Source organism: Humulus lupulus, chromosome 2 (assembly GCF_963169125.1).
Source record: "Humulus lupulus chromosome 2, drHumLupu1.1, whole genome shotgun sequence".
NCBI lineage: Eukaryota > Viridiplantae > Streptophyta > Magnoliopsida > Rosales > Cannabaceae > Humulus > Humulus lupulus.
The window spans coordinates 270,819,623-270,842,165 of NC_084794.1; the positions used below are offsets into that span (position 1 = coordinate 270,819,623).

A 22,543-nucleotide genomic window follows, 5' to 3' on the forward strand; every position below is an offset into this window, starting at 1 on the left:
AATGAGAATCATAGAGATGCACTTTCTGATTTGGCTCAAAGTGTTTTCGCATGATCTGTTTATCATGAGCGATTTTCAACTTCGCTTTATAGAACCTAGAATTGTCATATGCGTCGTTTCTCAACTCCTCAATTTCGGACAATTGGAGTTTGCAATTGATACCTGCGGCATTAAGATCAAAGTTGAGGGCTTTGATAGCCCAATAAGCTTTATGCTCGAGCTCGACAAATAAATAACCGAATTTTCCAAAGACAAGCCAATAGGGAGACATCCCAAGACAGGATTTGAAAGTAGGTATGCCCAAAGAGCGTCTAAAAGATGTGTAGACCAATCTTTGCGGTCGAGATTGGCCGTCTTTTCCATAATGTGTTTTATTTCAATATTGGCTAACTCAGCTTGCCTATTAGCCTGTGGATGATAGGCATTTTCAACTTTATGAAGTACACCGTATTTACGCATAAAAGCCTCAAAATATCTATTGCAAAAATTAGTGCCTTGATCACTGATGATAGCACGAGGAGTATCGAACCTTGATAAGTCATTTTCTTTCAAGAATTTGACAACTATAGCGTTATCATTGGTTCGACGGGGTATGTCCTCGACCCATTTATAAACACAATCCACAGTGATAATAATGTAAAGGTAGCCAAAATAAGGTGGAAATGGTCCTATAAAGTCTATCCCTCAACAATCAAATATTTTGATAACAAGAATTGGGTTCAAGGGCATCATGTGCCAATGGGACAAGGAACCTAACTTTTGGCACCTTATAAAAGAACGATAGAAATCATTGGTGTCTTTGAACAAAGTGGCCCACGTTCAACATTCCCCTCCAAGTTAAAATGGATTAATGAAGTTTCCATATTCAGAGTAGCTCTCTTCTCAGGCGCCTCCTTTGCAGCACCATCACTGTCGCTACTTGGACCTCCGAAGAACTAGTTTGCCTCTTGATTAGTGCTCAAAAATATCATTTTATTAGTTTTAAAGTTTAAAATTAATTGAGTTTTAATTAATATTTTCATGGATTTATTGTAATATATTTTATATTTGAAAACACGAATTTTGATTTAATTTATGTTCAATTTTCAGGAAATAAAATGTATTTTGACACAAAGAAAAAGAAAGAAGACAAAAATAATTATAATTGAAGAAATCATACAAAAAGTGGCATTTTGAAGACAAATCAGGCCCAAACACGAGCTCAATTGCCCAGGCCCAGCTTCCCTTCCACTACCAATTGCCACGTGTGGGCTTCTAGTTCGTTGAGCCGAGCTGCGCCGAGCCTAGCTGAGCCCAGCCGATGCCACCTTCACACGACACGTGTCCACTCCATCCAAGCCACTCCCGCCTGACGAGCCATCCGACACGCGCCTGCCACCTATCGCGACCTGACCGCCTGCCACGCTGCTGCCACTGCCTGACGCTCCAGCCTGCCGAGCTAACCAAAGCCTGCCACCTGTCCCACTCTCCTGGCTTCTATCTCCCATGCCCCAATACATCTCTTCCGAGCCAATCAACACATGACACACGACCAACATGTCTCCTTTACTGCTGCAACTTGTCTCCCACTTGTTCCACTTTGCTCCAATTTTGCAGCCATTTCCCCCACTATTTTGTACACGATTTTACACATTTTGGGTCCTATTTCTTCTATAAATAGAAAGAATCAATATCAATATTAGGAATGAGAAGTACAACAACTACATTATAAGCTCACCAATATTTCTAGAATAGTTCACTCATTTTTGTCACCTAAAACTAAACTAGAAATAAGAAAAGCAACAAAATAACAAAGTGTATTTTTCCACTCTAAAATCATATCAATTTCTCTTATCTATCATTTTAATTTCACAAAATCCATCTTTTCAATTCTATTTTATTTTTATCTTTTATTTACTAATATAATCTTTAGTTGCGTTTGCCTCTCTGTGGATACGACATAGCCCGTTTACTCCTACGACCGCTTAGGAGTTTATTGAGAGATATCAATTTTTGACATTGTTGTTGGGGAGGTAATTCTACAATTAAATGTTTGCATAGTAAATTAATTCTTTTATTTAAAAAAAAAGTAGTATATTTTTTTTAATTTCTCTTTTAATTTTTTCCTTAGTAATTTTCATTTTTAGTTTTTTTATTTATTTATTCATTTTTTGTTTTGTTTTTGTTATTTTATTTATTTATTTTACTTTTAGGTATAGAATTTTATTTTTTATGTATTTATTTTATTTTACTTTAAAGCATAAAAAACAACATATTGAGAACAGTTGTGTAATTTTGGAAATCTGTAAAAACCAAACTTGTTCTATCTTAGAAAAATTAGTTCTTAAATAAGGTCTGTGTTAGTGTTACCCTCCAACCTTTTCTAAGAACCTTGGGGAGTTCTAGAAAAGCTCTTGGGCCTAAAGTGGTACCTTGGCAGCCTTCCCAATTGGCTTGTGAATATTTTTTGGTGTATACTTGTTACACTATTACACACTTGCGCTTATAATACTTACAAAAAAAAATAACGAATGAATGAAGAAGATCATCGACGTTTTGAGTACTATCATCCAATATATCTCAATTCACTTCAAAACAATCCAAAATATAGTTCTACTGAGGTTACTAACATTTTTAGAGGTGCCCACCAACTTAGTGAAAGAGAGTACCTTAAATCTGAAGTAGAATTCTTCACTAGAGAATTTGAAAACTTGAAAGCTAAGTATGGTCGAGAAAGTAACGAGGTCATAAGGGTAAAGTATAATGAACCATATTTTGATTGTGAAAGAGTCGACCTTTTTGCTCAAGATTACTCAACTCTTAGAGAAAGGGAGGAAGCCTTTCAATACTATTTGTTACCCAGATTTCGAGAATGGAGATTTTTTATCTCGAAACTCAGCCTCATAAGGTGTATGCTCGAGATAAGAAAATTCGTCATGTTATCAACATTAATGAGAAAGTCAAGGATAGTCTCGCTAAAGCAATAATGCGACAACATCGGAATTGGTGAGCTCGAAAACTACATGGTCTCAGAGGAGTTCCGAGGTTATTAGTCAAGCTCGAAGCCACAATGAAAATAGTTCAACACTTGTATAAATCTCCTACCATCAGACAAGACGGTTCAAGCTCGAGCATTGTCAGCTCGGAGAGGATGATTTCGACAACATTAATTGTTGAGAACATAGGCGAATCGAGGTATCGAGCTCGCAATGGGTGAACAGTCTCGAAGGCATGTGAGTTTAGTGTCCAAGCTCGTAAGTTGTGTGTGAACATGTTTATTGTTGTAAAATCCCTATGTTTAAGGGATCAGATGTAATCTGTTATTAAAGCCTGAATATCATGGGATATATACGCGTACGTAGTAACTGTATGCATTTAATTGATTTGTATAATAACTCCCCGAAATCTGTGGGAAGATATTCAGTGAACCACTCTATAAATAGAGTGGAACAATTCATTTGTAAGGACTGAGAAATTTTTATTGGGAAGACTCTGTAAAATTGCTTCCAGAAAGCTTTAAGAGAATTCCAACAAGTGAATAGCACAGACTCGTGGACTAGGTATATTTTAACTGTTAAACCACGTAAAAATCGTGTCCATATTGTTTGTTTCCTCTGGTATTTTTGTTTAATTGCTCTTCATTTCTAAGTTGACGAAAAATGACGTTAATAGTTTGGTGCTTTCATTGAGAGCCATTAAAAAAGACCTGAGCCTGTTTAATAAAAAAGCCTCCTGAATCATCAATGGTCGCTGCAAGTAACCCCAATACTGGTGAGCGACCATTGCCCCAGATACCTGAGGAGCAGACTCCTCATGCTGAGGATTACCCCCGACGACCTGAAAGTAGCCCATGGTAGATCCGGAACCTAAAGAAATGAGTGATTCGTCCAACTCTCAGGGGTCGCCTGCCCCCAAGCCTGACGAGGATATGTATTACAATCGTGAATGATATGTTCCAATTGTGGAACTTGAAAATCGCCAACTGCGTAAACAGTTGGCAGAGGCAACAAAATGCAACGAAGAATTAGCCAGACAGGCTGCTAACGCCCAGGTACCTCCCAGGAGGCCTAGGGGACATCCCCGTGGGAGCACGGCCACCAGGAGGGCGGAGAAAGTGCCACAACCGGCGTCTCAGCCAACACAGCCAAGGCCCCGAAGGAGTAACCAAGTTGAGGCTACTGACAACCCGACTACAGAAGTACCAACAGGCAAGGGTAATAAACGAGCCCCCTCGACAGCTCGGAACCCAAATTTTGATGCTGCGCGAAACAACCCAGAGCCTGACCGGGCAAAATCTGGACCATCTAGGACCAACAATGGGAGACAACCACCGTCACCCATAAGGCACCCACCATCACCAATAAGGCACCCCTCACTAGTCCAGGAGGTCTCACAAACTACACATTGGAGGCCATCTCGCAGCGCCAGTCGAGATGGAAACCGACGAGCTAGGCCTGGACAGGGGAACGAAAAAGAGGCTACCTGAGATCGTAGGGCTCCTCAGCCTTCGGGAAGCCAAATGTCAAGATCACAAACTGTTGGAACAAGGAGGCCAGCAGGAGGCCCACCTCGTAATCATCGAGCCACGCATCCAGAAAGGGCTACAAGTTACATAAGTGAAAGCTCGGACTACACTCAGTCCGTGACCATTTATAACACTAAACCAAGGCATACAGGGAACGAGGGAATCACCCTGATCTGTGCGATCATCTAAACCATAATCGGGGTCGTGATAATCCCCTGAACCCTGATCTGCGTGACCATCTTAATGGCCGTAAACAGTCAGCGTATAACCTTGTACCGAGATAGGGAGCTGGAGTTTTTATTAACGATAACCAACCCTCTCAGGTCCAAGCTCGACCTCCAGGGGATTTAGTCCAGGAAAGGATTGACCAATTAGAAAGAGCATTCAGGCTCCTGCAGAACAAGCGTAACAGGGACAAGGCTGAAGAGTTCGATGAAGAGCTCGAGCCTTTTGCCCCGCATATCTCTAGCACTCGATTTCCTCAGGGATTCAGGATACCTCATGTCCCGCCATTTGATGGAAACTCAGATCCGTATAGTCATCTGAGTACCTTCAACACCATCATGCAAGCCAGTAATGTTGGCTACGAGCTCAGATGTATGCTATTCCCAGCCACACTTACTGGACCAGCAAAAAACTGGTTTAAGAAGTTTAAAAGACATTCGATCTCATCCTGGGATGCTTTATCTAGAGACTTTAAGAAACAATTTAAGGCTATGATTGGTATCAAGCCTGAGGCCTCAGCCTTAATGAATGTCCGACAACAGCAAAACGAGTCATTAAAGAGTTACCTCACGAGGTTTAACCTAGAAGTGGCCCGAGCTCGAGATGTCAATGATAGCATTCACCTGATGGCTGTTAGAGCGGGTATACTACTAGGAAGTCCCCTTTGGGAAGACTTACAAAGGAAACCTATCAGGTCACTAACTGAGTTCAATTGGAGGGCCCAGAGGTTTGTCAATGTAGAAGAGGTGAGGTCACCACTGAACATGACCTCTTAGCCCATAACTACAATGACAAACATAAACTCTGCCTCGACCTCGGCGGCCCCATCAACTTCGAAACCCTCTGGGGACAACCCTTCTAAAAGGAAGAAAAATGAAGGGAATAACCCCGAGGATAAGGGAGGAAAGAAGAAGAAAGGGGACAAATATTTATCCGTATACAAAGTGTATACCGAGCACAATGAGTCTCGGGAGAACATTTACCTGGCTAATGAAAACCGGGTCCCATTTAGAAGACCTGACCCCATGAGGAACCAAAAGGCAAAGAGAGATTCAAATAAGTACTGTAGATTCCATCGAGATATCAGACACACAACTGATGAATGTCGACAACTGAAAGATGAGATCGAAGGTTTGATCTCGAGGGGATACTTTGGACAGTACGTCAGGAACCAAAATCCCAATCAAGCTTCGACAAGCCAAAAGGCAGAAACTGCACAACTTTCCCAAAACAATAACTCCCGAGCTTGGGAGGACGAGCGATCCCCTCCGATTGATGGAGAGGATGTAATAACCATCTCAGGGGGACCTCATATCGCAGGTTCGGGCAGGAACGCCCAAAAGAGATACGTGAATGAGCTCAAGACAGGGGACGGTTCCCCCTACGAACCCAAACTATGAGCTCCAAAACAACAAAAGGTTAAGACTCAACCCATAACATTTACTAAAGAGGACGTGTCACACGTCCAGTTTCCCTATAACGACCCCCTGGTTATAACTCTCCAACTCGTGAACAAGAGGGTACGCCGATTCCTGATTGATAACATGAGCTCTGTGAATATGGGACTCGGCGCTTCGCAATTTGAAAGCATATGCAACACCATTGTATGGTTTTTCAGGAGAAGGGATTGTCTGTATGAGATCCATTGAACTCCCTGTGACCTTGGGAGACTATCCAGTCTCAGTAACCAAGATGATGGAGTTTGTAGTGGTGGACCTCCCATCTGCCTACAACGTACGGCTCGAGAGACCCACCCTAGTTGGGCGGAGGCAGTATTGTAATGCCCCGAATTCTCCTTTGTGTTTAACGGCGTGAACAGTAGGCCGGGAGGGCCGTACTTGCTTAATTATGTTATTAATTGATTAAATTCATGTATCTGTTGATTATATTATGATATGATGTGAAATGCATGCATATGTGTCCATATTTCTTATTACAGGGGTGTGATGGTAATTTGGCCCGTTGAGGGTAAATTGGTTATTTGTTCGCATGTTGGTGATATAATTTGAGACCACATTATGATGTGGGTTTGTTCGAGCCATTTGGCATGAGACGATCAAGGAATGTTAATTATCGGTTTGGTCATAACGGGCTTAAGCTTGGGGCTCGGGGTGAGTCTCGGGGTGTTTTAATGATTAGAGTGTTACCGGGCATTAAAGGGTAACGGGATGTGAAATATTGGTGTTTGAGAATATTGAGATTAGCGGGAATTGGGAAGCGTTAATTATCATTAACGGTGTAGGTGGAAAAATGTCAAAATTGCCCTTGGGTGGTTTTAGAAGCTTTATTATGCCTAGGGGTATAATGGTCTTTTGGTATTTGGATATATATGATGTATGGATGGCTGTGAAATAGAACCCAAAATAGAGTTTGCTTCATCCTCTCCTTCCCGTACATTCATCTCCATAGTTTCTCTTCTTTGGAATTTTGAGCTCAAGTGTGGAGCTAAGCTAGGAAATCAAGGGGCTAAGGTTGTGGTTTTAGTTCAGTCATTGGAGAGGGTTCAATACCAAGTTTGAGGTAAGCTTTGATCATTACTTTTCTGGTTTTTCCCTGTTTTAATGATAAGTTTCAGCTTGTGTTTTTATGGAGGATTGTTGGAATTGATGGAGGTTTTAGGGGGTTGTCTTGGGTTATGATGAGGGAGAGTTTTGAGTGTTGTTTAGGGGTTTAAATGGGTGTTTGAGAGAGTTTTGGGTGGTGTTTAAGTTGGGTTTGAAGGGTTGGTTCTAAGTGAAATAGTAGAGGAAGAAAAAACAGGGGTTTTGGCTGAACTGGGCGTTGCGCCGCGGCATGGCCAGGGTGAGCCGCGGCCCTTGGTGAAGGCTGGGTTTAGGCGCCTCTGTTTGAGGGGCGGGCCGCGGCATGGCCAAGGAGGGCCGCGGCCCTTAAGGCATTTTTGGGCAAAGTAAGCTTTTTAGCATGGGGATTCAAGTCTAAGGCCTCGGGGTTGAACCTACTACCCGTTTGGGTAGTGTTTGAGGTCCCGGAGGTTAGGTTTTGGTTTGGGAACCTTTTATTATTCATTTTATTGATGGAATCCCATAATTTGGTTATGACCAGGTAACCGCTAAAGGACCAAAAAGTCGATCGTTCTCAGGGTCACTCTTTTATTTGTTCTTGCTTGAACCGGATGTAAGAAAACTACACCCCAAGTGTGACATGCATGGATATTTGTGAGGCATGTTGGTTATGTAATATGGACATGGTTTGAACATGGAATGCTTAGCATATGTTGTTCATTTGAGCATAGCACTGACTAATTAGTCAGGTTTGGCAAAGGGGCTAGTGTCAACTATGAAGTTGTGACTGATTAGTCAGGTTCGGCAGTGGTACTGGGCACTGGTCACGTTGTACTGACTTGTCAGTCAGAATTGGCAAAGGTGTTAGTGTCAGCTGTGAAGCTGTGACTTATTAGTCAAGTTCGGCGGTGATACTGGACACTGGTCACTTAGCGCTGACTTATTAGTCAAGGATGGACTTAGCGTGGTTCACGCAAGCCAACGGAGATTAGATCTAATCGATTATTAGCATTGAATGAATCAAGGAGCATTAATGCCTGACCGACCCTGAGGGTCGATGAACAAACAGAGCTTGGAGGCTAGTGGCTTACTTAACAGCCACTCTCCCGCTAAAATCATGTGATGTTCACTTTCTTGTTGAAAGCTTTATGTTTAGTATGATTATAATGATAATCATTTGATAATGTTTATGAGAAGTGTTATGTTTTCTTGCTGGGCTTTGGCTCATGGGTGCTATGTGGTGCAGGTAAAGGGAAAGAAAAACTCACCTAGCCTTGAGTGGAGAGCTGATGTGGTGGTGTGTACATATGCGGCCGCTTGACCGCCACGGTCATGGTGTTCTCAGAGGAACTAGGGGGTTTACCCTATTTTTGTCGCTTAGGTCGGCAGGATTGTAAATTTAAAACTGTAATGACCATTTTGAACTGAGAACCACTTGTAAATGTTTTGTTTAGCTCTGCAGAGCAGTTTGTAATAAAATCTCCATTTCCTTTTTATTGGTTTTATACCTTAACCTGTTAACTACACTTAGAGCACGTTTTTGACCAAAGGACTCGGGTAACGAGTCAAATTTCCAGTCCACCGTTCACCGTAACTGTTCTGGGGTAGCCAGGGCGTTACAAGTATCGTCCGTTAGGCATTTGGCCATCAAGTTCCCGACTTCTAGTGGCATCGGGACGTTGAAGGGGGACCATCTCGCGGGAAGAGAATGATATAGCATCTCCATAAGGGGTAAGGAGCAAACAAGTGCACAGGCACTTGTAGTTATTTAGAATAAGGATGGGACGGTCTTTGAGATAGATGAAGAGATCGACCCCGGAATAGAAGAAAGGGCTGACCTCGAACCTCTAGAAGAGCTCGAGGAGGTCAAGCTCGAAGAAGTCGATCCCACGAAGACGGTGAAGGTGGGTAAGAATCTTTCGAAAGAAGCAAAATAGCAATTAATCAGCTTCTTAAAAGAAAACCAGGATGTATTCGCATGGTCACACTCAGACATGGTGGCAATCAATCCGAATGTCATGAGCCATACACTTAACATTGACAAAAGCTTCCCCCTGAAGTAGCAAAAGCGAAGACTCTTGGACGATGATAGAAAAAAGGCTCTCAAGGAAGAAGTTGACAGATTAAAGGCAAATCGATTCATACGAGATGCCTTTTATCCTGATTGGATTACCAATCCAGTGTTGGTCCTGAAGCCCAACGACAAATGGTGAACCTGTATAGACTACTCAAACCTTAACACGGCGTGCCCTAAAGATTGTTTCCCCTACCTCGGATAAATCAGCTCATAGATGCCACTGCAGGTCACGACATTATGTCATTCATGGATGCTTATTCTGGATATAACCAAATCGCCATGCACACGCCGGACCAAGAGCATACGAGCTTTGTAACCGATAAAGGGCTATACTGCTACAATGTCATGCCTTTCGGGCTCAAGAACGCTGGAGCCACATACCAAAGACTAGTGAACAGGATGTTTTCCGAGCAGATAGGGAATAACATGGAGGTTTATGTTGATGACATGCTAGTCAAGTCCAAACATAACAGTAACCATGTGGATGATCTCGGAGAATGCTTTACTGTACTACGAAAGTAAAACATGAAACTTTACCCACAAAAGTGCTCTTTCGGAGTGTCTTTGGGAATTTTTTTGGGATTTATAGTAAGTGCACGAGGAATAGAGGTTAATCTAGACAAGATCAAGGCATTGATTGATATGCCGTCACCTCGAAAGCATAAGGATGTCCAGAGCTTAACTGGACGAATGGCGGCACTAAGTAGGTTTATTTCGAAATTTAAAGACTGTTGTCTTCCCTTTTTCAACCTTTTAAGGGGGGGCAAAAAAATTCGAGTGGTCAGAGGAATGCGAGCCTGCATTCCAAAACCTAAAGAAGCACCTTACCAAACCGCCAATATTGTCGAAACCTATCATGGGAGAAGTCTTGTATTTATACCTCGCTACAACCGAGCATGCCATTAGTGCAGTACTCGTCTGAGAAGAGAAGGTACAAAAACCAGTGTACAACGTCAGCAAAAGGTTACTAGGGGCAGAATCGAGATATCCGTTAATGGAAAAACTAGCTCTCAGCCTGATCCACTCATCTCAAAAGCTCCGGCCTTATTTCCAAGCACACTCTATTCATGTGCTAACTGACCAGCCACTACGACAAGTTTTATCTAAACCAGAAGCTTCTGGAAGATTCTTAAAGTGGGTTGTCAAACTCGGACAATTCGGGATCACATACCACCCAAGAACGACCATCAAGGGACAGGCCTTGGCGGATTTCATTGTAAAATGTACTGGAGTGTTTAACGAAGAAGTTGTAACCCCAGTCCGTGATCTATGGAAACTTTATGTCGACGGATCCTCCAACAAAAATGGATCGGGGGCAAGCATTATACTGATCACCCCAGCAGGAAATCGATTCCACTCTACTTTAAGGTTCAACTTTGAAGCGTCAAATAACGAGGCTGAATACGAAACATTACTAGCAGGACTTCGAATAGCCAAGGAACTCAAAGCAAAGGTTATACACTGTTATAGTGACTCACAACTGGTGGTCAACCAAGTTTAAGGGGAATATCAAGCTCGTGGCGTAAAAATGTTTGCGTACCTAGAGAAAGCCAAGGCTGCGCTCTGACAGGTCAAATTCTATGCTATAGAGCAAGTTCCCCGAGAACAAAATTCAAATGCAGACACGTTGGCCAGGCTCGCTACCACCAGCGAGGTCGATACATTGAACGTGGTCCCGATAGAATTTCTATCGACCCCCAGTATCAACGAGCCTAACGAAGAAGACGTATGCATGATTGATTCTCAACCTACCTGGATGACCCCTATAGTCGATTACCTTGAAACCAAAATTCTCCCAGTAGAATGGAACGAGGCTCGAAAACTGATGTATCAGATCCTGAGATATACTATTGTGGAAGGAAGGTTATATTGAAGAGGGTTGTAACGACCCAAATTCGCTAATAAGGCTTAAGGGCCTTGATTAGTGTGCCTGGAGGGCATAATGGGAATTATGTGTGGTTTTAATGATTTAGATGCATGATTATGATTTAAAACATGTTATATGATTACTTGAGTATTTGAGATGCATGACTATGTGTGTTAGTATGCATGTAGGCCTTGATTAGGTTAGAAGGGCATAATCGTAAATTTTGGCCATTATGGGCATAACTGCTTTGATATATGTGATAATTGTCGAGACCACATTATTATGTGGATATATCTGTGAATAGTGACTCGAGACGATCTTAGTGAGCAAAGTAGCGAAAAAGTCATAGCAGGGATTTATACCCGGCTCGGGGTGAGCTCAGGGGTATAAATGGGAATTTAGCAGATATACTGGAGTTTATTTTGATGTTGGGGAATATTATTGGCGATTAATTAGGTATCGGGAACTGAGCGGGAAATAATAAGGACACTCGAGGAATTAGCGGGAATTGGATGAAATGACTAAAATGCCCTTAAGTGGACTAAAGGGTTAGAATTAATATGGAGGGCATAGTGGTCATTTGCTTTACAGAAGTTAGATTATACTAAGGCTTTATGTTAGTGGAATTTGTAGAATATCAAAGAAGTCTGAAAAAGAAAGAAAAGGAAGGGAAAAGAAAGAGGGAAAAACAGAGAGAGTTTCTCTGAGTCGGTTCAGGCTTTCTTCATCTGTTTCTTGAGGACTTTTTGGAGTAAAGCTCAGAGGAGAGCTGGGGTAACTAGACATCAAGGATCTTGACCTAAGACTAAGGAATTGGCAGAGGTTTAGCAGGGTTTCATTAACACTTGAGGTAAGATTCTAGAGTTCATCCATTTCTGTTTCTGGTTTTTGAGTTGTGGTATTTAAGTTGAATTGAATTGAACTTTGGGGAGTTCAGGCTTAAGGCTGAGGAGTAGCAAGCCAAGGAAGCCTAAGGATAGCTTGTGGGCGAAATCCTATCAAAGGTATGAATTCTAAGCTCTAACTCTGATGTTCAGCTGTTTTTTTTGTTGGGTTTTAGAGTTTAGAGGTGACTATGGTGAATTCTGAGTTTGTGGTTGCATGTGCTTGGGTTTTAGATGTTTAGGGTGCTTGGGATGAGTGGAGTGTGTTCATGAAGTTGTTTTTAAGTTTGGATAAGAGTTGGAAGAGGTTTGGTTGAGGTTAGTTCGAGAAAATCGCAGAAGAGAAATTTTGGTGCTGGGCTGTCTGTGACTAGCGCTACAGCGCTAGCCTTTGGGCGCTGTAGCGCTAGGCCATAGTGCTGAGGGGAATTTGGCTTCTGTCTGTAGCGCTGGAGCGCCCTTCCAAGAGCGTTGTGGCGCTACCCTGCCTTCTGAAGGGGATTTTAGGGTTATTTGCAAGGGTTTTTGACCTAAGGTTTGGGGTTTGGTTCCACCACCTTGTTTGGTGGAACTAGGACTTCCCGGGGGCTCGGGATTGGCCCCGGGGCTAGGTTTTGAACTTGAGGGTTGATGATGACTTTGGCCGTGATTGTGCTTAGGTGAGCGCTAGGGCTCGAGGGGGATCGTGCTCAAGGAGTCAAGGGATCAAACCTTGTGAATTGAAAGGTAAGAAAACTGCACCCGGTTATATGATTATGATTGGACTAAGTGCTCCCGAGAATTGTATCGTGTCAATGTTGGTATCACGCCATGGGACATGTAAAAGCGGCCTAAGAGTGTCGTGCATACTATTAGCGCACAGAGCGCGATTTGGCCACTGGGATAACAGAGGGAGCAGCCTGTGAGCGCTAGCCCTGGTTATCGTTATAAACTGTGCATGTTATGAAGTGATATGCTTAATATGTGGAATACTTGACTATATTGAGTGGTTATTTGACTGAGGCTATGTGATGCAATGTGAGATATTGACTTGAGTGCTAAATGCTTATGCTCTGTTGTTGTTGTGTTTTCTTGCTGGGCCTTGGCTCACGGGTGCTACATGGTGCAGGTAAAGGCAAGGGCAAGCTGGACCAAGCATGAGGTGGAGAGCTCCGAGGTGTAATGTACATAGCCAGCTATTCAATCACCATGGTCGAGGAGTGGTCCAGGACAGGGATTACCTAACCGCTTGTTTTGTCTTAGTATGGCTGGTTATTGTATCTGAGTCTTACAACTTTTGTAAACGATCTTTAAACTTTTATTTCTGGGATCCCGTGTAATCAGATAACGTTTCTTAATGAAAAATGTGGCTTTTGAGACCAAAATGCTTTTAACCCTAGTTCCTTTGTAGCTTCTGTAACACGATTTTAAATAAATGACTTGATTAGCAAGTCTGGCACTTTATAAACACATAGTGTAACGGTCTTGGCTATCCAGGGCGTTACAAGGGTATTCTATGCCATTACTCTGATGTGTAACTCCACCCGAGGCAAAGAAAATTATGGAAGAAATTCATGAATGATTTTGTGGACATCACACCGGGGGGCATAATCAATCCAAAAAGGTAATAAGGTAGGGGTATTTCTAGCCCACAGTCAAGGCAAACGCATTCGAATATGTCAAAATATGTGATAAGTGCCAGCGATTTGCCTCGATTCCATGAGCTCCACCTACTGAGCTTCCCATGTTGACCTCCCCATGGCCATTTGCGATGTGGGGAATCGACCTTATAGGCTCGCTACCAACAGGCAAAGGTGGAGTAAAGTATGATGTGGTCGCAGTCGATTAATTCACAAAATGGACCGAAGCCAAACCTCTGGACACACTTACCTCAAATTTTTTTAGACTTTATGGTAAAAAATATCATCTGCCGATATGGGATGCCCATAAAGATAGTGTTAGACAATGGTACCCAGCTCGACAGTGACCTGTTTACCCATTTCTGCGAAAAGAATGGGATAATAAAAGTTTTTCCTCCGTCGCCCATCCCCAATCAAATGGCCAGATCGAAGCAGTCAACAAAACTCTAAAGAGCTCTATAAAGTAAAGGTTAGAGGAGGATAAGGGAAGGTGGCTCGAGGAGTTACCTCAGGTTTTGTGGGCTTATCGAACCATAGCTCGAACTTCAACAGGGCATACTCCCTTCTCCCTAGCATAAGGATGCGAGGGCATGTTGCAATTGAAGTCAGAATACCTACAATATGGAGCCATGCCTACCTACAATCAAACCTCGAACCAGTCCCAACTCGAAGAAAGTCTAGACCTCATTGAAGAAAGACGAGATGAAGCTCAATTAAAAAATTATGCATACTAGCAACGAGCTACCAGATATTTCAATAAGAGGGTTCGAGATAAAAAATTCGGATTAGGGGATCTGGTATTAAGGCGTGTATTTTTGGCTACACGAGACCTTTCTGCTGGGGTACTCGGACCTAACTGGGAAGGACCTTACCAGATCGAGTCTATCATCTGGCCTGGGGTATATAAATTGGCAAGACTAAATGGAGATTTGGTGTCGTGAGCTTGGAACGGTGAACATCTACGACCTTATTATCAATAATGTAAGAATGGTGTTTTTGTTGTAACCAAGCTTATTTAATTTTCAGACATTTGTTAATAAAAATGTTAAGTTTTGCTCAAAATTTATTTTCTTTACTAAATGTTGTATTTTTTGCAAACTCTCTTAATTCAATAACCTATGGTCACACTCATAGGATATTAAGGGGGCATCAGTGGTATACAATCATACCATAAGTTTGAAAAAATAAATAACATAAAATAAAAATGTCTGGATCATTAACCGACATAAAAACTATAAGTGTATGGATTAATAACCAAACACGCGAGCTAAAGTTGTCTGGATATAACCATATTCGCGAGCTAAGATAGTCTGGACATAACCAGATTATAAAAATTATAAGTGTATGGATTAACAACCAAACACACAAGCTAAAGCTGCCTGGATATAACTAGATTTGCGACATAAAAATTATAAGTGTATGCATTAATAACCAAACACGCGAGCTAAAGTTGTCTGGATATAACTAGATTCGTGACAAAAATTATGAGTGTATGGATTAATAACCAAACACGCGAGCTAAAGTTGTCTGGATATAACCAAATTCGCGAGCAAAGTGTATGGATTAATAACCTAGCACGCGAGCTAAATAAGTTTGGAACAAACTAGCTAAAACTAATCGACAGAAAGTTGGAATGTAAATAAACCTACTTAGAATTAAGTCGAGTCCAAGGCTGGAAAACTTTGCAAAAATTAGTTTCGACCTCACAACCTTGAGGAGCAACTTGAGGTAGAGAAAAAGTGGCTAGAAAAGCAAGATATAACTAAACTACTAAGATTACATGCCATATAAGTACTTTCGAGTGCATGGTAAAAGTAAAATCCAACCTTGACAATAACGAGGTCAGACATGGATATATCGAGTAAACTGTGCATGAATGCATTGAAACTCGAGCTTAAATCCAACAAGTGTGTTTGTAATAATAAACGAACATAAAAGCAAACCTTTAGTATAACATGCTTGAAATATTTTGACCCAGAAATGTAAAGCAAAAATATTAAAGTAAAAGTTGAATGTAAAATCAAATGCATAAAGGTTTTCCAGCAAGAAAATCATATACTTAAAGATCAAAATTATTGTCTAAATAAATATAAAATATCCCTAAAACGAGCTATGTATTGTCTTTGCCCCAAGGGCACATATATATATATATATAAAAGGTATTACAAAAATCTTAATGGGACGCATCCCATGACCTCGCTTTTATGAAGCAGGCACATCCCCATCAGCAGCACCAGACTTCTCCACCGCCTCTTATGCCTCGTCCCTGGCATCCTCCTCGTCAAGCCGAGCTTGCCACCTCTTAAGGAATTCATCTTCAAGGTTGTCCAGAAAGCTGATGTCGAGATCAATGTTGTTGGCCTAGATGCGGTACATGGCCATGTCAACAACATGATCCTTCTTCTGCTTAAACTCCTCAAGTAGGCGAGCCTTCTCACCCTCGATGATATCAAAGGTGGCCTTCTTCTCCTCATCGAGCTTGGAATTAAGCTCTTCAAGCTCCTTGATTCTGGAGTCTCTCTCCTTGATTTCAAAATCCTCACCCTCCAGTTTTGACTTAAGTTTAGACACTATCGACTTCACAGCCTTGAGCTCATCTGTGAGCTTTATCTGGAGGTTCTTCGCCTCCTAAGCATAGGACAAGCTCGCGTGAACTTCGTTATTCAACTTGTAGTTAAGCTGAGCGAACGCGACGAAAGCCTGTACACATAAATAAAAATGGGTTAGTAAACATACAGGATAAGTCCGAATAAGCAACATGATAGAGTAAAAGGACTTGCCGAGGTGAAGGGCTCGCTGCCCTTGTCAAAAATTGTATTGGTGTCGCGGCAGGAGGTGAGAAACTGCCATTGAGGAGGGCCAAGATTGTTGAGACTTTGGCCAACGAGATGCCTATGAATGTGATTTTAGAGGGGGAATTGTTCGATGTGTGGGGCATTGACTTCATGGGGCCCTTTCCACCATCTTTCGGGAACTTGTTTATCTTACTCGCTGTTGATTATGTCTCAAAGTGGGTCGAAGCGATAGCCATTAGTACAAATGATTCCAAGGTGGTTTCTTATTTTCTGTAGAAGTTTATATTTAATCGTTTTGGAACTCCAAGAGCGATAATAAGTGGTGAAGGAACACATTTCTGCAACAAAGTTATTAAACCACTCTTGATGAAGTATGGTGTTCGACATAAGGTGGCTTTGGCCTATCACCCCCAGTCTAATGGCCAAACTGAGGTATCAAACCGAGAGATCAAGTCAATCTTGGAGAAAACAGTGAATTTAAATAGAAAGGATTGGTCTCAAAAGCTTGATGACTCTTTATGGGCTTACAGGACAGCGTATAAAACTCCTCTCGGTATGTCTTCTTATCGACTAGTATTTGGCAAAGCTTGTCACTTACCAGTAGAATTGGAGCACAAGGCTTATTGGGCGATCAAGAAGCTTAATTTTGATTACCAAGCAGCGGGTGAGAAGAGGTTATTGTAGCTGAATGAAATGGAGGAGTTTCGGAATGATGCATATGAAAATGCTCGTATTTACAAGGAGAGGACAAAGAAATATCACGATCAAATGATGTTAAAGCGAGAGTTTGTGCCAGGCCAGCAAGTTTTACTTTTCAATTCTCATTTGAGGTTATTTCCCGGTAAGCTAAAGTCACGATGGTCTGGTCCGTTTGTTACCACCAAGGTTTCTCCTTTTGGTTCTGTGGAATTAAGAAATAATGACGGCTCACTTTTTCAAGTGAATGGACGAAGGTTGAAATATTATTTTGGTGAAATTCATAAGAAGGTAGCGACGATGTATCTCCAAGACAGTAACTGAAGCTTTATCAATGTCTAGCTAAAGACGATAAATTAAGCGCTTAATGGGAGGCAACCCATTGTTTTTTATTTTATTTTAGTAGACTTTATTTATTTATTTTGTAAAATATTAAGTTTATTATGAGTCGTGAAAATCGTCAAAAAAAAAATTAAGGTTCAAAGGGGTTGCAGCACCACTTTCATAGCGCTGCAGCGCAATTCTTGACGAAATTAGAGCCGCAGCGCCTGTTGATGGGGCTGCATCGCCACACCCTTACAGAGAGGGTGTTATTTGAGAGTCCCAAGCGCCGCAGCGCCTGTTGATAGTGATGCAGCGCTAATTCAAAAAAAAAGGGGGAACGGTTTTGGAGAATCAGGATTTTCAGAGCCGCAACGCCTGTTGATGGCGTTGCAGCGCCACTTCAAACAGAAAAAAAAAATTATAAAGGATTTTACCCTTAATTGCTTCCCTCTCTCTCTAAATCACCTCTTCCTTTCTCCTATACTCCGAAAATCGACATCCCACACCCATAACTCAACTTTCTTTCCTTATTCCTCCATATCAAATCATCATTTTATTCTCTTCTCATCACCATTCCTCATCTCTCATCTCATATATTTTTTTCATTTTTATTTACCCTAATCCTAAATATCACATCCAATTTCCTTTTGTTCAAGTTTTCATTCATCTCTCAAGGGGTTCGAATGTGATGAAGATAATGGTTCATTGAAGATATCCATCAAGTAAGTCATTTATTCATCTCTTTGGACCACTTAGGTTCTTGAATATATGTGCAAGAGGACATTTTATTTTATGAGTTTGATGAATATTGTGAGTTGCATTGTTGGAATTGATGAGTCATGGATTATTTTTGAAGTATTAGTGTGATTTTGGGGATTAAGATTGAGACAAAGTGGAAGGGAGGAGTGAGAATCGTTCATGCCCACCAAGTGTTTGAGAAATTTCCTAAGTGAATGTTCTTGGTGATTTTTGATTAATTGTCATGAGAAAGAAGTGGTGAATTAAGTTTGGTGGGATTGTTTAGTTGTTAGGGGGGGGTTAATATGTGATTAATTGGGAAGTGAGGTATTGTTTGGTTGTTAGGCGGGTTGTTCCGAGTCACCATGGGACCTAAGAGAAATAGTTCAAGACCATCATCTTCAAGACCCTCATCCTCTAGGGCACCACCATTTGATGCCACCAAATTTGTAAGTAAGGAGGCGGAAGAGCGATATATTTCTCTTATGGGGAAACCGGTGCTCAAGGAAAGAAGTATCGAATATGCTCCTCAACCTAGTTCGTGTGTTATCTTTGAGCCAATTAGAGCCAATATAGAAAGTAGGTAGTGGGAAACCGTTGTGAAGCAACCGGAAACTAGAATGAATATCTCTTGGGTGTATGAATTTTATGCTAATTTTCCTGAGTTGAATGAGAAGGGTGAATGTTTTGTGAGAGGAAAATGGCTACCTGTGGGGAGTTATAAGGCATTCGATGATTTTTTAAATACTAAGAGCTTTGATGACGAGCATGATGAGTATCAACTGTTTCTACAAGATCAGCATGATTATGTTCTTATAGCGAAAACATTAGGTTGTCCAGGAACTAAAGTTGCATACGCTCATGATGAGCCTAATGGGATGTTCTTATGGCAACTTAATCAGGAAGCTCGAGCATGGTTCTACTTTGTGGCAGCCAAATTAATCCCTACTGGTCATGTTAGCCATAGGACGAATGATCGGATGCGGTTGGTATTTGCTATCATGAAGGGGATGATTATTGATGTTGGACGAATTATTCATCAGGGTATGCGGTTTGTTCTTCATGGCACCACTACTGGGGGATTTCTGTTTGGGTCATTTATCACAGATATGTGCGTCGTGTATGAAGTACCGAAGGAAAAAACTGATATAACGGTGCCAGTCAAAGGGAAACTTACTCAAGCCAGAATTGCGCGTTATCTGAATGCCTCTTTAGTAGCACCAGCTACACCTCCACGAAGACAAGGCCAACGATGAAGGCGGGAGAGTGATGATGAGGACCTTGAAAATCAAGAAGATGACAATGTTCCGGAGAATGAAGAGGGGCCAATGAATGTGGATGTTCCTTTGGTTCTCGATGGTCCAATTGATCTTAATATGCAATACTCGCATGACATGATGTGATATATTGTCCAACAAAACACAATAACTCATAACTATTTGGCTGCTCGGGGGGAATACGAGCATAATCAGGTTGATCAACTAAATCTGTTGGTGGCTCAGTGGACATTGAACAGAGGACATAATAATTATTTTGCTTATCCCCCTCCGTTTCATGGGATGTAAGACCCACCACCACCGCCACCACCTTCTCTTTATTAGCAAGCATGGACTTTTTGTAAGTTTCTTTCCTTTTCTTTGTAGTTACACATTGGGGACAATGTTTGATTCAAGTTTGGGGGAGGGATTTTACGAAAGTTTTCTTTTATTTTCGTTTTTATTTTGTAAATATGTGTTTAGAGTCGGGTTGTTGTGAGTCGTGTTTGAATCAAATCAATAATAAAAGTCAAGGATATGTAATGAATGCTATGTACATAAAGTTAGGAAATAAAACCACTTTGCATCCGTGTGCTTGATTTTGTCTGCTGCCATGATTGACTAATATATGAGAAATTATTGAATTTTTTGCCATGATTGTTAAATCTGTGCTAATTGATTGTGTTATGCATGTTAAATGGGATTTGTGGAAAGATTTGGTTGATTACTCTAGAATTTGTGTTACTTGTTATTTGAGACGAAATCCTAGATAATGTGTGCTTAAGAAGAAGATGTAGGCAATTTTTTTTTGGTCCGTTTGAGCCTTTCTAGCAACCCGAAAAACAAAAAAAAATTTATCTTTAGTCACCCTAATTGAGCCTAGGCCTATTTGTTGTTTGAAACCCCAAAATTGTTGAAACCTAACGAAAATCTTATCAAATATCCTAACCATATTAATATCATGAGCATGCAAAGATAACTTGGGATGAGGTTTTGTAATGGAAAGCATTTTGGGATTTCAAGAGAGGAAAAGATGAATGAGAGAAAGTTTCTTCTTGAAAGAAAAAAAGGAAAAAAAAAATCATGGAGATACACTCCCTCAAGGAAGTATATTAAACACAAAGTTTGGGGGAGTGAGCTTTGAAAAAGAAAATAATATATATAAAAATATATATATATATGAAGAAAAAAAAAAAAGAAATATTTATATCTCATTCATGTCAAGGTTGTTCAATATGGGTGTTTGGGATTTATGTGTATATGGTTGTTTGAGAGGTTAGTATGCTTATGGTATTAGTGCCTAAATGACTTTCTTATCTACCTTACCTAAGCCATACATTGTAAGCCATTAAAGTCCTATTGATTCTTAAGCATGCGTTGTTTACATTAGTGGAGAATAATGAGTAATGCAAACTTATGGAATAATATTGATTGTGGTATGACTGTGAGAATTTGATGTGCATAGCTATGTCAATTACTTGAGTTTTAATCATTATGGTGAATAGTTAAAGGATGTAATAGTTGATTATGGCAATAGTTGAGATTGAAATTCTGGATTGTGTTGTTGGGAAAATTCTGAAGCTTTATGTGAGCATGGTATTCAGGAAATTGAAGCTTGACTATTATTGTTGGTTTGATTCGCGTTGTCTGAGTGTGTTTAGTTTTTATTTAGTTTGTGTTTTGAGTCGTTACTTGAGGGCGATTAATTGTCAAGTTTGGGGGAGTTTGATAAGTGAATTTTAGATTCACTTATTAGTGTCATTTTATATCTAATTTGTAGGTGTTTAGGGTGTTTTGTTTGGTTTTATGCTTGTGTTGTGTTTGTGTAGGGTCCAAGGAAAAGTGGCGCGAAGTTCGTACAAAATGGGAGTGAAACGAAGAAAAATATAAAAAAATCATGAAATAGGGCTGCAACGCCATCATTAAGGGTTGCATCGCCTGACTGTTACAGAGAGCATGTATTTGGCTTTTTTGTAGCACAGCAGCGCCTGTTTGAGGGGCTGCAGCGCCTGGATCCGTACAGAAAGTTTAAATTGCGATTTTTGAAGGGGATATAAAAGGAAAAGTATAATTAGGGTTCTAATGACGTTTTGGAAGAGATTAGACCTGGGATTACATGCTTGGAAAGGAAAAGGAGGCTAGACTTCATCAACATCATCACCATTATATCTAGTTTCTTTCTTCTTCCTTTTATTTTTAGTTTTTAATTATGAATAACTACATTGCTATTATGTTTATGTTTGTAATGGAGAACTAAACTCTTTTTGTGCTAGAGTATAAGATGGATCTATTTTGATTATTGAATTAAGGTTTTCGTTATTATTTTTATGAAGTTCTTCTCGTTTGTTCATATCTTCTTGATTTAATTTTCTCATATTAATGTTTGGCCATCATTATTGTGAATTGAGATCTAGGGTTTATGCTTGAGAAAGATAAACATAGATTGGACATAAGAAGATTTGACATAGAGTGATTGTGAGATTGAGAGATTCCTTGAACTTTATGAATTTGGCTTAGAATAAATTTTGCTTAATGACGTCTTGATTAATTAATAGCGAATAGAGATATCATATTGATTAATTGAGATTAATTGCATATATGATTGAGAAAGATAGATGCATTATATTAGAATTCTAGAAATTACAAATGAGGAGAACTAATTAGGATAATAAAGAACCATATTCACAATTAAATAGTGAAATCAATACTCTAGTACATTTATCTTTTATCTAATCACTTTCCAAGATCATTAGCTTTTATTATTTTGTTATTTCATTTTCTTTATTTTATTGTTTGATTTATTTGTTGAATTTTCTAATTAAAATTATAGACTTAAAAGTAATAGTAATTAGTGAATTTAATATTTAATCTCTGTGGGTTCGACATCTTTTAAATTAAAACTATATTGCAATACACCGTACAGGAGGACGGGCCCGTGAGCTCGAAGACCTCTATCTCGGGGGAAGTCTCTCGGTGGGAAGTGGCATGTGCTCCCACTTGAGGTACTTGCGGTAGGCAGCATCATTTGTCGACTGG

General features: G+C 40.5%; 2 protein-coding genes across 2 annotated transcripts; both read left to right on the forward strand.

The window, feature by feature from the left end:
• The first annotated feature begins 16,586 nt into the window (after positions 1–16,586).
• On the forward strand, positions 16,587–17,177 carry LOC133815486 (uncharacterized). Its single transcript, XM_062248324.1, has 2 exons — positions 16,587–16,748; positions 16,866–17,177. The coding sequence occupies exons 1-2, from the start codon at positions 16,587–16,589 to the stop codon at positions 17,175–17,177; spliced, it is 474 nt and encodes a 157-aa protein (XP_062104308.1).
• A 9-nt stretch (positions 17,178–17,186) lies between these two features.
• Positions 17,187–17,513, forward strand: LOC133815488 (uncharacterized). The gene has a single exon (XM_062248325.1). It carries the CDS (start codon positions 17,187–17,189, stop codon positions 17,511–17,513), a length of 327 nt encoding a protein of 108 aa, XP_062104309.1.
• The last annotated feature ends 5,030 nt before the right edge of the window (positions 17,514–22,543 follow it).